General features: G+C 42.0%; 1 protein-coding gene across 1 annotated transcript in view; it reads left to right on the top strand.

Annotated features, from left to right (window-relative positions):
* Positions 1–13396, top strand: part of TG (thyroglobulin) — a 152048-nt gene that overhangs the window by 14677 nt on the left and 123975 nt on the right. Inside the window, exons 9-17 of the mRNA XM_040080105.2 lie at positions 32–1096; positions 2798–3385; positions 4554–4796; positions 5161–5298; positions 5889–5966; positions 6406–6518; positions 7378–7489; positions 8180–8380; positions 11703–11912. Coding sequence (XP_039936039.1) covers positions 32–1096; positions 2798–3385; positions 4554–4796; positions 5161–5298; positions 5889–5966; positions 6406–6518; positions 7378–7489; positions 8180–8380; positions 11703–11912 — 2748 coding nt within the window. The remainder of the gene's footprint in view (positions 1–31; positions 1097–2797; positions 3386–4553; positions 4797–5160; positions 5299–5888; positions 5967–6405; positions 6519–7377; positions 7490–8179; positions 8381–11702; positions 11913–13396) is intronic.

Genomic DNA, 13396 nt, shown 5'->3' with positions numbered 1-13396 from the left:
TACTTTTTTCTTTTTTAAAATCTTTCTCTAGGTGAGGAGCAATCGTGCATCTCTGAGCGGCGGCGGGCCTTGTCGAGGCTGCTTTATGGCCCTGCTGGGTACTTCAGTCAGTCCAATTTGTTTTCCACACCAGATAAGCAGTCAGACAAAATTGATGGTTTTTCAAGACCCTGCCCTCCCTCTTTCAAGGAGCTGTTTCTGGACTCTGGATTGTCATCCCCACTTGCACAAAGCCCATTTGCCAGCCAGACTCCTGAGCTAGAAACCACGCTTAGTGAAGCTATCACAGGGATGTTCCCGTCGAGGGAGCTGGCTCAAGTGGCACTGCAATCTATTGCCAATCCAAAGCGTTTCCAAGAAAATCTCTTTGGAGGACGGTTCTTGAAGAATTTGATCCAGTTTAACTTCACAGGGATACTTGGCACTAGTGGGAAGTACACCATTGGCCAGTTTTTCCCACAGGAGGAGGTGTCAGAGAGCACTAATGGCCAAGGCCCTTTGGAATCAGCTGAGGCATTTTCACTGGAGGTATCCAAGGGGAGCTCCATTTTGAGTAAACCTCTTGTGGGCAGCTTTGGCCGCACAGTAACTCTGCAGGACAATCAGAATCGGATGAAATTCCTTTCTTCTGTCCTGGAACTACCAGCATTCTTTACTTTTCTTCAACAAGTAATTTCTGTCCCCAAAAGCGTTGCTGAAGATTTAGGTGAAGTGGTGACACTAGCACTGGGATCCAGAGACTGTGATGAAGAGCCAAGGGACCTGTTTGTTCCGACATGCACCAAGGAGGGGAGGTATGAGGAAGTTCAGTGCTATGCAGGAGAGTGCTGGTGTTTGGACACTTCGGGTAAGGAGGTTCCAGGCTCAAGGCGTCAAGGCAAACGCCCAAGGTGTCCCACTGAGTGTGAGAAGCAAAGGAGAAACCTGAAAAACCTGAAGCAGAGCCTGCCTGCGGGTTCAGATCTCTTTATTCCCTCTTGTACTGAGGATGGAGATTTTCTGCCTCTCCAGTGTTATGGGACAAATTGCTTCTGCGTCGATTTGAATGGCAAGACAATTCCAGGAATAAGGGGGAAAACTGGAAAGCCAATGCAATGTAAGTCTTAGGAACTGGGAATTTAAAGGTGCTTTTTTTTGTATTGGAATTCCATATTTTTTTGTTTGCATCTGATTACATCTGGAAATAAATGGGTGATGTATGCAAATGTCTCCTATCAGGAAAGCAAGCCAGCTTTACAGCTGCAGGGGAATAGTGGGAAATACAGTGTTTGTCAGCCTTGATATCCCAAGTCCTAAAGGTGGTGAGAGTGTAGGGTGGGCACAGTCAAAGCAGAGGAGCCTGAGGTCTTGCCTGGTTACTGAACATGTCATTGGCATGTCTCTGCCTCAGTGTGCAGCTGGAGTGTGTAACATCCACGATGCCCACGAGACCTGGAACATCTGTGGAAGTGAATGTGACCCCTGTCTAGTGAAAAAAGCCCTTTTACTCCCAGACCAAGTCACCTGGGCATGGTCACTGGTTCATCTTTTCAAAAGAACTAAAGATTTTCAGTGCCTTAAACTATGAACTTGATTTAGTCTTTTTAGCTCAAGAATGTATCCTCAATTGATAAGATATCACAGGACTCATAACATAGGAGGAGGATTTAATGACTGGTAGGCTTCTCATAAATCACAGTCAGGCCAAAAAGATGAGTTGCAAATTACTTTTGACATCAGTTTGATAGGCTATAAACTGCTTCTCCTTACCCTTTTCTTTATGGAATATGAAAAAAGAAGCACATAGGCGGTGAATATTTGTCTTTGAAGTTTCTGTGAACTGAAAATGACACATCAGTGGAGAGAATAGACCAAGAGGAGAGCTTGCTTCTCATTTTGGGAGAAAGAGCAGTGTCCAGCAGCTGAGAGTGGTGCATAGTGAGGGAGATGCTTTGAGTAGCAGTTTGCAGAAGTCATGGGGAGTTTGTTGTAATGATCTGAATTGAGAGGGGATTTATAGCTAACAACCCATCTGTAGTGCAGTCCAAATTAAAAGGTTCAGAATTCTCTGGTGCTCAAAAGATGAACTCCCATGGTTGGCTGGATTTGTAGAGCTGCTTGGTGGCAAAATGAAATTTGGCTCTGGAGATGGCATAAAAGGCTTCCAAACCAAACTCACTCCATTATTTCAAGGGATGTTATTTTTATATTCAGCAGCAATGTTCAGTAAAGTGTAGGAAGACAGAACACACAGTCTTGAGATTCTGGTTCAATCCAAGCAGAATAAAATCAGTATTTTCCCACTATTCAGATAGTTTATTTTGCAGTGATTGTCTAAATAACAAGTAACAACCTGATTACCAAGTATATCTGAAAATACCTTATCGATGTAAACAGATTCAGGAAGGCATTTAGTGGCACCTGGACCCCAGTAAGAACTACAAGTACCTAATGTACTCACAAATTAAAGAAAACAAAACAAAACAAAACAAAAAAAAACCAAAACAAACAAACAAACAAAAACCCCCAAAAAACCAAAAACAAACAAACAAAAAACACACACACACAAAAAAAAAAACCAAAACCAAAAAACAAACATATATCTGTTCATTTTGGAGGGCTCATATCCCTTTGGAAATCTTGCCCTGGTTCAGCATGGGACCTTAATATTGCTAAGCCCTCTTAGTAACAAGCCAGGAATGTTTTTATTATTGGGCTGAGTGACCAAGTTTTAGTAGCGGTGTTTATTGTACCAAAGGATAGGGGTATTGTGTATCTTCGGTGCATTAGGAAGATGTACATGTTTTTCTTTTCCCAGGCCCGAGTGCTTGCCAAGTAACAGCTGGTCAGGAGTTTCTCAAGGCTGTGAAGCTGCTGTTGTCAGACCCAAGTGCTGTTCCTCAGCTGTCCAGCCTGCACCTCCCTCAGTGTGATGCTGCGGGTGGCTGGAGGCAGGTGCAGTGCAGCGGCCCTCCCGAGCAAGCCTTCGAGTGGTACGAGAGGTGGATGGCAGAGAACAACGAAGGCAAACCCCTGCCTGTTCCTGATCTGTTGAACATTATAGCTGGGTATAAAGAGGCATCCTCTGGAGACTTCTCAGCTTTTGTTAAAGCTTTATATGAGGCTGGGCACCAGAATGTCTTCCCCATATTCTCCATGTATTCCTCCTTCACGGATCTCCCACCTGAAGTGCTGAAAGGAAACCTGAGCAGTGCATCTGAGAACATTTTGCTGGACCCATATACGTTCTGGCAGCTTCTGACTGAGCAGCTGAGCTACTACCCAGGACCCTACACTGATTTCAGTGCTCCATTAGGCCACTTTGAACTTCGTGATTGTTGGTGTGTTGACAGCAAAGGAAGAGAGCTGGAAGGAACAAAGGCAGGAGTGAACCAGGTTCCAGCATGTAAGTAACAATTTCTGGCATATAAGTAGGAGTGTTTTCTGGTCCTTTATTTTATGCCACAAGAGAGGGAAGTCCTTTCAATTGCTTTGAAGTAGCAGACAAGAACTTGTCAGAAAGATTATCAGCACTGCCGTTATCATTGGATGTCAGAAGTAGGGTGACTCATTTCTGGTAAATAAGTGGTGGCTGATCTTTGAGAATAAGGAAAAATAAAGTTCCATATCAAGTTTGTGTAGGTTTTATAATTTGGAGTTTGGACATGTACTTTTGCAGAAGATACTTAGCCAGGTGGTAAAGGATATTAGAAAGTGTGAAGAGTTGTATGGAAAAATCAGGATTACACTGTAATGTAAATGACTGTCAAGAATGCCTTAAAATGAAGCAAGAGGGCTTTTCTTTACTGCTTATTATTAAGTGGTCAAGAGTAACAGATATCCCTTAGAAGTCACTAGGAGGAGAGTGAGGCCAGCACTGAAGTTCAGTAAGCTCTCTGTCCAGACACCTCCTCCAAAGCTGCTGGGCCCTCTTTGGGGCCACTCCAGCAGATGGCCTATACTATAAATACTGAAATTGTTCTTGTCACATGGTATTTTTCCAGCTGTGAAGAAGAGACAGGACAATGAACTGGTAGAGATTCCTGTTTTGTGGGGAATAAAGGGGATGAAGTAGATTAACAGAGTTATTTTGGAGGACTAGGTTTTGTGGAGCTGGTTGGGTGTGTTGAACTGCCCTTTCTGGGTCAGTAAGTATATGGAGAGGACAGGCCAAGTGTCAGCTGCCACTCCAGACCCGAAGGATATACCTTCATTTTCTTCTCTGGCTTTCACTTCTGATTATCCACATTTTTTTATGGCAGCAACTGAGGGACTGTTCTGTAGAGATATATTGACTCAGTTTGTAACCAATAAGGACTTACTTAAAAACATCAAGCCTTTGGCCCTGGACATGGAGAATGCTTGTGTGACTTCTGGCACTCTAAGTCTCTTGCTGTTAAACAGCTAAGCACTGACAAGTATTTTTTTCTTGCCTCATTAAGCAATTCAACACTGATTTCAGAGGGAAACAGATGATGCTAATTAAAAGACCAGTTAGTTTTCACATGCAAGTATTTACTGGATTTAGATGAAAGTTGTTAATATACTCTTCATATATACACTTTTTTATCCAGGCCCTGGTGTATGTGAAGGTATGAAGCAGGAAGCCATGAACTTTATGGAGGAGGCAGAGCAGCTCATCCTGGCCTCCAATGGGTCCCAGTTTGCCTTTGGAGAGAGCTTCTTGCTGGCAAAGGGGATACAGCTCACAGACAGTGACCTGCTGCGCTCTGCTGGGCCCTATGGCCCGGGGGCAGTGATCTCCCAAAAGCTGCTGTCGGGCAGTGACTCTGCTCTGCAGCTGGCTGCGTGGTCAGGTGGGTGGAAGGGAGAGGAGGGCTGAATTCAATGGAGTCATGCCCAGAATCTGTGCAAGAGCACTTGATGTCAAAGGCAACTTTGCTGAAAGGCAGGTGCGACTCAGCAGGTGTAATTAATCAGAGTTATTAAGATGCCGCTCCAAAAACTGATTTCAGCTGTCTCATATGTACAACACAATGCAAACATAAAATCTGGGCACTAAGCAGCCTTTTTGTACTTAAATTATGTACCTTTATGTACTTAAATTCATTTATTAATTTGTCTTCTGAAGAACAGGGAATATTTGGATTTTTGCAAATACGTGCATTTAAGGTATCCTGTATTGGGCACTATCAGCTTTCTTTTACTTCTCTTTTGTAGTCCTGCACTTCTACTGGCAGAGTCACTTTACATCCAAACGTTCTGCTGGGGAAGCAGCACAGCTGGGATTTCTCCCTTACATCCCTCAGTGTGATGGCCTGGGCAACTGGGAGCCAACTCAGTGCTACAGGAGCACAGGTGAGCAATTCCTAGCAAGACACTCTGGGCTGTTTAAATACAAAAAACAAAACAAACAAAACACACTCAACCCCCCCCCAAACCCAAACAAACTAAAAAGCCCCTAAGAATTCTAATTAAAAGACAGAAAACCAGTAGCAGTCAGACTGGAGGAAGGTGATGTGGTCTACAAGAAGTGTGTAAATTTCAAGTGGAAGCTCATTGGGACTCAAAAATCAGTAGATATTCAGTTGCTTGCTGCTAGATGTGTTCCTTGGGGGTTGGTCCAGCAGCTGATACTGCTTAATGCCTTCGCTCCAGGACCAGGATGATGAGATGGAGCACACCCTCAGCAAGTTTGTGGATGATGCCAAATTTCTGGGAGAGGGTGATAGGCCTACAGTGGGGGAGTCTCACCAGAGCTGCTACATTTCCATTTGCACCACTGCTCTCAGGTGTGGTCTGCTTAACCCTGAACAGCAGAGTTAGCTGTGACTTGGATTTACTGACCCCTTTCCATGGAGCTGCTGAGGATGAAAATCTTCCTAGTATGCAACAAAGCACACTGCAGTAGCACATCTAAAATAAAGCTGCTTCTCTTCCCTGGACAGGTCATTGCTGGTGTGTGGATGAGAGAGGTCGTTATGTCATGGATTCCTTGGTCTCACGCTCAGCAGAACTTCCCAAATGTCAGTTGGGTTTTCTTCCTAAATGTTTGTCTTTACCTGTTCTTGTAAATTTTAATATTTATTTGAAATTCTCATATGATATGCATGAAGTAAGGCTTGCTTCTAACCATTGAAAGAAAAGTAAAAATAATTATATTCTTAATTTGCTAATTTAATTTCATTGTGTGTTGATTCTGGCTTGCATGATCTGAGAGCAGACCCTCTACTGGCAGGTGGCCCTGCCTGAGCAGGGGACTGGATCAGTTCTCCAACCAGGTGTCTCCAGAAGTGCCTTCTAACCTCAGCTATTCTGTGGTTTTAACAAACACCAATCAGGAATTCCCTGCCTGAGACTGTAGCAGTGCCTATTGCAGATGTGTGAGGGAGCTGGTGATGTAACTCTTTCTTTTGCTTAGGTCTAAAACTTGATTTTGTTTTAAATTTTTTTTCCCTCTGACAGGCCAGACTTCGTGTCAGCGGTCACGAGCCAATGCCCTAATTTCCAGCTGGAGACAGAGCAGTGCAAAGCCGGACACCTCTACAGCTGATCTGTTCATCCCCAACTGCCTTGAGGTGATTTAACATGACTGAGGGAGGAGCAGTTTTGCTTGCACCATGCCAGAGTCACATAGACTTTCTGTCCATGCTCCTTAAGCAACCCTTGTGCATTTCTGTTAACCTGAAAGAAAAGGGTAACACAAAACTGACAGCTGGTACTGCCCTGCAGAAGGTAGAATTTAAATAGTTTTGAAATGGAGACTGGGAATAGGAAGTTGTGCCTCCACGCTTCCCTCCCCCAGGCTGGCTTTGCCTGGTGCTCTTGCAGAGCTGTGCTTAAAAGGCACATCTTAATTGACTGACATGTGGGGGGCTCTTTCTTCCCAAGCTGTGAGAGGATGACAGTGTGAGAGGGAGCTGGGTGCAGATGTCCCAAAAAAACAGGGTCTGTCATGCTCTCAAAATGTGGCAGTGAGCAGGCTAGAGACAGGCAAGGAACAGACATTTCATGTAACAGTCATTATCACACAGAATCACGTAAGACCTCTGAGATCACTGAGTCGAACCATTAAGCAGGATGAAGACTAAAAGTCCATTGAGATAAAATTCTGAAAAATTCCTATCTTGAAACATGTTCAAAAAATGTGTAGATGTGGTGCTTAAATATATGATTCAGTGGTGGACTCAGAAATGCTGGGGTAATAGTTGGACTTGATCTTTGCAGTCTTTTCGAACCTAAATGATTCTTGATTCTCTCAGGGACTGGTCTACCTATTAAATTAGTTAGACTGTATTTTGCGTTTCTTTTCAATATGTTTTAATTATGGACAAGTGTAAGCATAATAAAGCTTAACCAACCTTTGGGGTATAGATTTTAGCATGTCTGTATTAAAAAGACATTGCTCTGCAATGACAGGTCCTTGATTCTTTGCAGACAGGAGAATACACTGTGCTGCAGAGATCTGACACAGATATTTGGTGTGTGGATCCTGTGTCAGGAGAAATATTCCAGCGTGGCAGCAAAGACTTGGATGGCAATCCTGAGTGTGAGTAATGCTTTGCCCCTTGCCTGTGATGCCTATGCTTTGCAGCATATGTACTTTCCTCTTCAGAATGCTGCCTGTGAAACATGGGAGGCTCATAGTTTAATTCCTCAGTGATAGGGTGCATACAAAGCACAGCAACATTGAAAGGGTATCTGAAAATAGTTATTTTCTTAACACCAGAAATAAAACAGTCTAGACAAACTTATGAATGGGCTTCTATGCATTTTTTTTAATCCTTGATTTCTTACCATCATTTTAACTATTTAAAAATATAAATGATCATATAATTACATTTAAAATTACCTTGATCAAAAATTTTTACTAAAAGCTAAATTTTTACTAATTTGATTTTTTTTTGGCCTCCTAAATATCAGCCTCTAAATGATACATCATCACATTTGTAAAAATTAAAAAACATCTAAATGAAAAATAAATAACAGCATTTTTTTCAACTGTTTTTCTAAAACAACATCACTTGCACTTTAATCTGTGGAAAAAAAAAGTGTTTTTTTTCTAGTGGAAGTAAATTCCCCATTTCTCTAATGAAACAAATTATTTGTTTTCGTGGTCAGTTTTCTTTCTTCCTACTCACCCTAACCACCAAACAGGTTGGAAGCACCGCTGGTAAAGACTTTAGGTCAATTTGTTGTTTTCTATTCTGTATCTTGCAAAGAATCTCTGTCTCTGCAGGTCCCAGTTTGTGCAGCATGCTGAAGTCCAAAGCAGTTTCACGAGAAGCTGGCAGAGGCGACATCCCGCAGTGTGAGGGGGACAACGGGAGCTTCTCCCCCATGCAGTGCAGCCAGGACCAGGGGAGCTGCTGGTGTGTCTTCGGCAATGGAGAAGAGGTGCCAGGGACACGAGTAAATGGGGGAAGACCAGAATGTGCAAGTGAGTCCCTGCTGCAGGCATTCCACTTGTGAGCAAATACAGGCCTGAAATTTAACCCAGATCCTAATTTTTTCCACTCCCTAGTTGAATTTAATCTTACTTCTTCAGACCTTTAGAGACTTTTGCTCAAGCAACATGCTTATCTTTGTGTTGTAGCAGATTTCAGACCTAGCTGGCTGTGCTGTCCAGTTTTCTTCAGGTGTTTTGTGAGAGAAAATGGAGAAGGGAATGGATCCTTTTACTGATTCATAAAATTGATTGAGTCAAACCATTTGAGCTATGAAACCCAGCTATAAGGCCAGTCTGAACAGCTTGCTGCAAACTTGAACCTGCTCCAGTCTGAGCTGGCTCTGGGATTAAAACCCATTCAGCTGACTAAAATAAAATTTGAAAAATGTATACTTCTGCCATCCTGACTCTTGGCTGGTGACCAGAATTGTGAAAAGGATGTGCCAAAACACTGCATATTCACAGAGTATTTCCTGAATGACCTGAGCTGTGAAGCACTGGAATTCACTCATGGTTTCCAGTGAGATATCTAAATGGGAGACATTTGGATAAATTTAAATTTCAATGTCCTTTATGCATTTTCCTATCACTGAATTGAAGCAAAATTAATTAAACTTTCTAAAGGGCTATGCTCCAAAATGAAATGATTAGTGGAAAGTAGAGATGTAAAAAGAAAACATTAGTTTTACATCTCCATTTACATTTGTGTCTCCAGCTGCAGGACACTGCTGTTTGCATAGTTATTTTGCTGCTAGGTTTTTTTTTGATTGTTTGTTTGGGGGGAGAAGGGTTGAAAAAAATTAGGGAAACAAGACCATTTGCTTCTGTTTCCTTTTGTGATTCTGCTGTATAAAGATCAATGCAGGCTTGTGCTCGCTGACCAGATATAAGATGTGACACTTGAGGCCATGGTTTAGTGGTGGAGCTGACACTGCTGGGTTAATAGCTGGACTCAATGATTGAAACAATATTTAATGGTTTCCCTGGATTTTGAAAGAGCAGTTGAACTTTTCATGATATACAACTTAGTTATTGTGTAAAAATAAAAAAAATAAAAAGTTAGTTTTCTCCTCAGTCTACCCAGCCTTATGCCTCTAGTCCTGGGAATTACAAATAATTGTTCAGGAAAAAAGGATTACTATACTGCTACCTTGCAGATGTTGTCTATCAGCAAAATAAGCTGTTGTGGTGGGAAAATATGATACATTTCTCCTCCTGCATCAAAACAGACAGCTGTAAACAGAAAGTAATAACTCAGAGTGCCCAGTACATGCCAGGAGGTTTTCATTAGTTTAATCACTTCCATCAGAGGTAGAATCCAGCTTCTTCTAGCTGACATGCACTGGAGAGACGATGAAAATATCCTAGCAGTCCTCACATGCATCTCCCAGCCTCATGCCCTCATCCCATAACTCTGAGTGCAGACAGAGGACAGACATGTTTCAGAGAAGGTTCTGGAGATGTTAATTTCCTTGTGGAAGCCTTTGGAAACACCTGTGAAAGAAGTGTCAGTATTCAGCTGGATTCTGATTCACACCTACAGGACCAGGAAACAGGACAATGACAAAATGGTGCAGGCTTGACAAAAATAGTAAATGAAGTGGCATCTCTAGAGGGATAAATGAGCAAGTTACTGATGGTGAATTGAAACCTCTGAATCACACCAGGAACTACTGATCACTTCTCTTTTGGAGACTGGGTCTTTCCCTGGTTCACACACCGAATCTCAATGGAACAGGCAGTAAGAGATTGTAGCTCCATTCAGCTGAGACTGGACATGACTTGCTGGATATAGAAATGTGTTAGAGCAATCAAGAAACCACAGACTGATTTTTACATGCTCTGTATAAAGATTATATTATTGTAATTTAATGGCCAGGATAATTATTACTATCTCTTTTACAGAGGTATCTTCTAGTCCTAAAGCCTTGGGAGATTTATTAGAAGTTTGTCAAGCAAGGATGCCAGGTTTCCACCTTTACTGAGAAAGTCTGGATACAAAATCAGTGATTGAAGAGAAGGAATGTAGTGGCCCCATTTACAGAGTTATTGTAAAAAAGTTTCTATAAAGAAGTCTTGGATAAAAATATGCATTTGGCAATTCAGAGAGGCAGATATGAAAGCTTTTTTTGTTGGCATCAAAATGCTCAGAGTTGGAAAACAAAGATGTACTTCACACACTGGATCCCAGATTCATCCTGCAATGTTTTTATACTTTAACTGAAAATTTAATATGAGTTTTTCATACTTTAAATGAAGTGGCTGTTTTGTTATGGAATTATTCTTTATATCTCCTTCAGAAGGGGAGAGGGAGGGTGCTCAGATCTGAACCATCATCAATGTTTGCCTCCCTTTTAAAGGATCAGGAAGTTTAGGACTGATCTGAGCATTGTAATTTGGGAAATTATTTATGTATACACCAAGCAAGTGAGTTGTATGATAACATCTTTTTCTTTGTGTTTATTTATAAGTGAGGAAGTTGGTTTTTTTCTTCCTATGTTTTGTAGCTCTGGAATTCGTAAGTGTTTAATTATTACTGGATATATTTAGTAATTAAGTTGGGATTGGGATAATATTGAGTAAAGCAGTTGTCTTGTACTGATTAGTAAAAAATTAATTATCACTGTAATTAGTTACTACAATAGTCTGTTACAGTGGGCTAGCAGGGTTTGAATGACTGTACTCATACAGAGTGAGTTGATAGGGAGAACCTCTAAAGCTGTGTGCTACTCTGTGTGTGTGTGTGTATATGTATATGTATATGTATATGTATATGTATATGTATATGTATATGTATATGTATATGTATATGTATATGTATATGTATATTCTGCCCTGCTGGACACTGGAAACATCTTGGTGCTGCTGAGGACACCACAGTTATGAGTTCCTGATCTCAAACTTTTCAAACTTCAAACTTTTCAAACTTCAATCTAAAGGGAACTGAGATGAGGTTTGTTTAGCCCTGCCTGTTTTCACTAGATATCTTCTGTAAAGGTCTGTTCTGCTGTCAGTTAGAAATCTTCTCATTTCCTGCTTAAATTTATTCATGACTGCTCAAAATATATCTGTTCCTAGAAACCATGCACGTCCCTTTCTGGACCTGATGCATTACCCATCAGTCAGTATGTGTCTTTCCATCAGCTTCAGTAAAGTGAACCAAGCTGACCACTCACCAGATCAATGTTGATGAGTGGGAAAGGCACAGGGTGCTGTCTAGGTTTGAATCTGTGGATATGAGGGCTTTATGAACTTTGTCGTAGAAGCTATCAATGCATGCCTCTAACACAGCCCCTTTCTCCTGTGCCTGCAGGTCCGCAGTGTGCTCTGCCATTTGGTGCCTCAGCAGTGGCCAGCGGGGCTGTACTTTGTGAAAACACCCCTGGGCAAGCCCCAGGCATCCAGCAGTGCCAGCTCATGTGTCGCCAGGGCTTCCACAGTGCCACTCCCAACACCTCATCCCAGTGTGACGCACGGCAGCGGCGCTGGGTCTCGGCTGCCCCTCTGCTCCAGGCCTGCCAGAGTATGTCTGATGTGATCTGACCTGACCTGTTCTGATGTGATTTGATCTGCTGGGGCTTGGGGAGGGCTCAGAGCAGTGCAAAGAGTGCAAAAATCAGCTTTTATTACAGAACTGCTATGTGAAAAACAACCACAGTTGTAGGGGAGTTGCTAAGTTGAAGTGCAGGAGATGTGTTCCTTTTCTACCATCTTCACCTCTGGCTCTTGGCTGGCCCCTGTGCCAGAAACCGTCCCTCCTGCATGTAATAATAGAGCTATGAATAGCCCTTCACTCTATATGCAGAATTTTTTGTTAGTTAAAAGATGCTGGCACCATAAGTGATTCTGATGGAACTACTTAGTCCTGGAAGAACAGATGAGTGCCAGATGTTTGAATTTGGCAAAACTTGACTGTTTATTTGCATAATCAAGTCACTGTTACTTCTGCATCTTTTTTGCAGCAGTCTGTTCTTAAGGATTATTGTTGTATTTATTGGCTGACTTCTGGTATTTTTCAGGCCATTTTTCAAGAAAAAAATGGCACTTTAAATCTTGGAAGAATTAGATGTCCATTCAGAGCTCATGTAATTGGATATTAATGTTGGCCTTTTCAATTATTTTAAAAAAGACATACATTCTGATCAAAATGGCAATTTGTAGCAGTGATGAACTTTGAGAAATGCAGGTCTTCCTGCCAAGTTTGCAGCTACTTTTCATTTCCAGAATAGGTTACACCCATTAAGCAGTCTTCAGAATGGGTTAAACTCTTCTATTCCAAATGCAAATATTTTTAAACTTTCAATTTCAGACTGAAACTTTTGTCTGTTTGTGATTGTGTTTCTGTAGCATGTTATGAAATAATTTCCATGTTTGCCTGATGGCAGTGGAGTAACTTTGTAGGGACAGAGGGGAGTGTGTGGCAATCTGCTATAAAGTTTACTGTAAGCCAAGGACTTCCCCCAGTAATTTGTGTTCGGAATAGAGCATGGTTTTAAGGAGAAAGAAAAAATTCCCAATACATTAGAAGGCAATTGAACCAACTTCACAATAGTGGAGAATTCACCAAAACACTTAGCAATTTGTTCCAATGGATAATTGCCCTCACTCTCAAAAATCGTATTTCCTATTCTTTATGTATACATCTAGAGACTGTGGTTAAATCAGCTCTTTAAATACAGTCTGAGAAATTAAGCAGAGAGGGCTTTGTGCCTTGCAGGAAGAAGCAGGGGTCCTGCCTGCCTTTCTCCTTGGAGGCTCTCCAGGCTTTCTCATGCTCGTTTTTGGGGTGAGGGATGAGGAATTGTGCTCCAGCAGTGACACTTGTATGTGATGCACGGAGGGCCTGCAGAGGAGATGAATGAGGGAGAGCTCTGCTGCTTGTCCAGCCTGTTGGGATAAGAGCCAGCCCCATTTGGAGGTGGAATGACAGTACATTGTGCTGAACCTGAGATAACAAACCATCCATGAAGCCTGGGATCAGTGTGACTCCAAGGAGACAAGAAATTT

Source organism: Hirundo rustica, chromosome 1, assembly GCF_015227805.2.
Source record: "Hirundo rustica isolate bHirRus1 chromosome 1, bHirRus1.pri.v3, whole genome shotgun sequence".
Taxonomy (NCBI): domain Eukaryota; kingdom Metazoa; phylum Chordata; class Aves; order Passeriformes; family Hirundinidae; genus Hirundo; species Hirundo rustica.
Note: the sequence above shows the minus strand (reverse complement) of the source record. Positions and strands in the feature narration are given on the sequence as shown.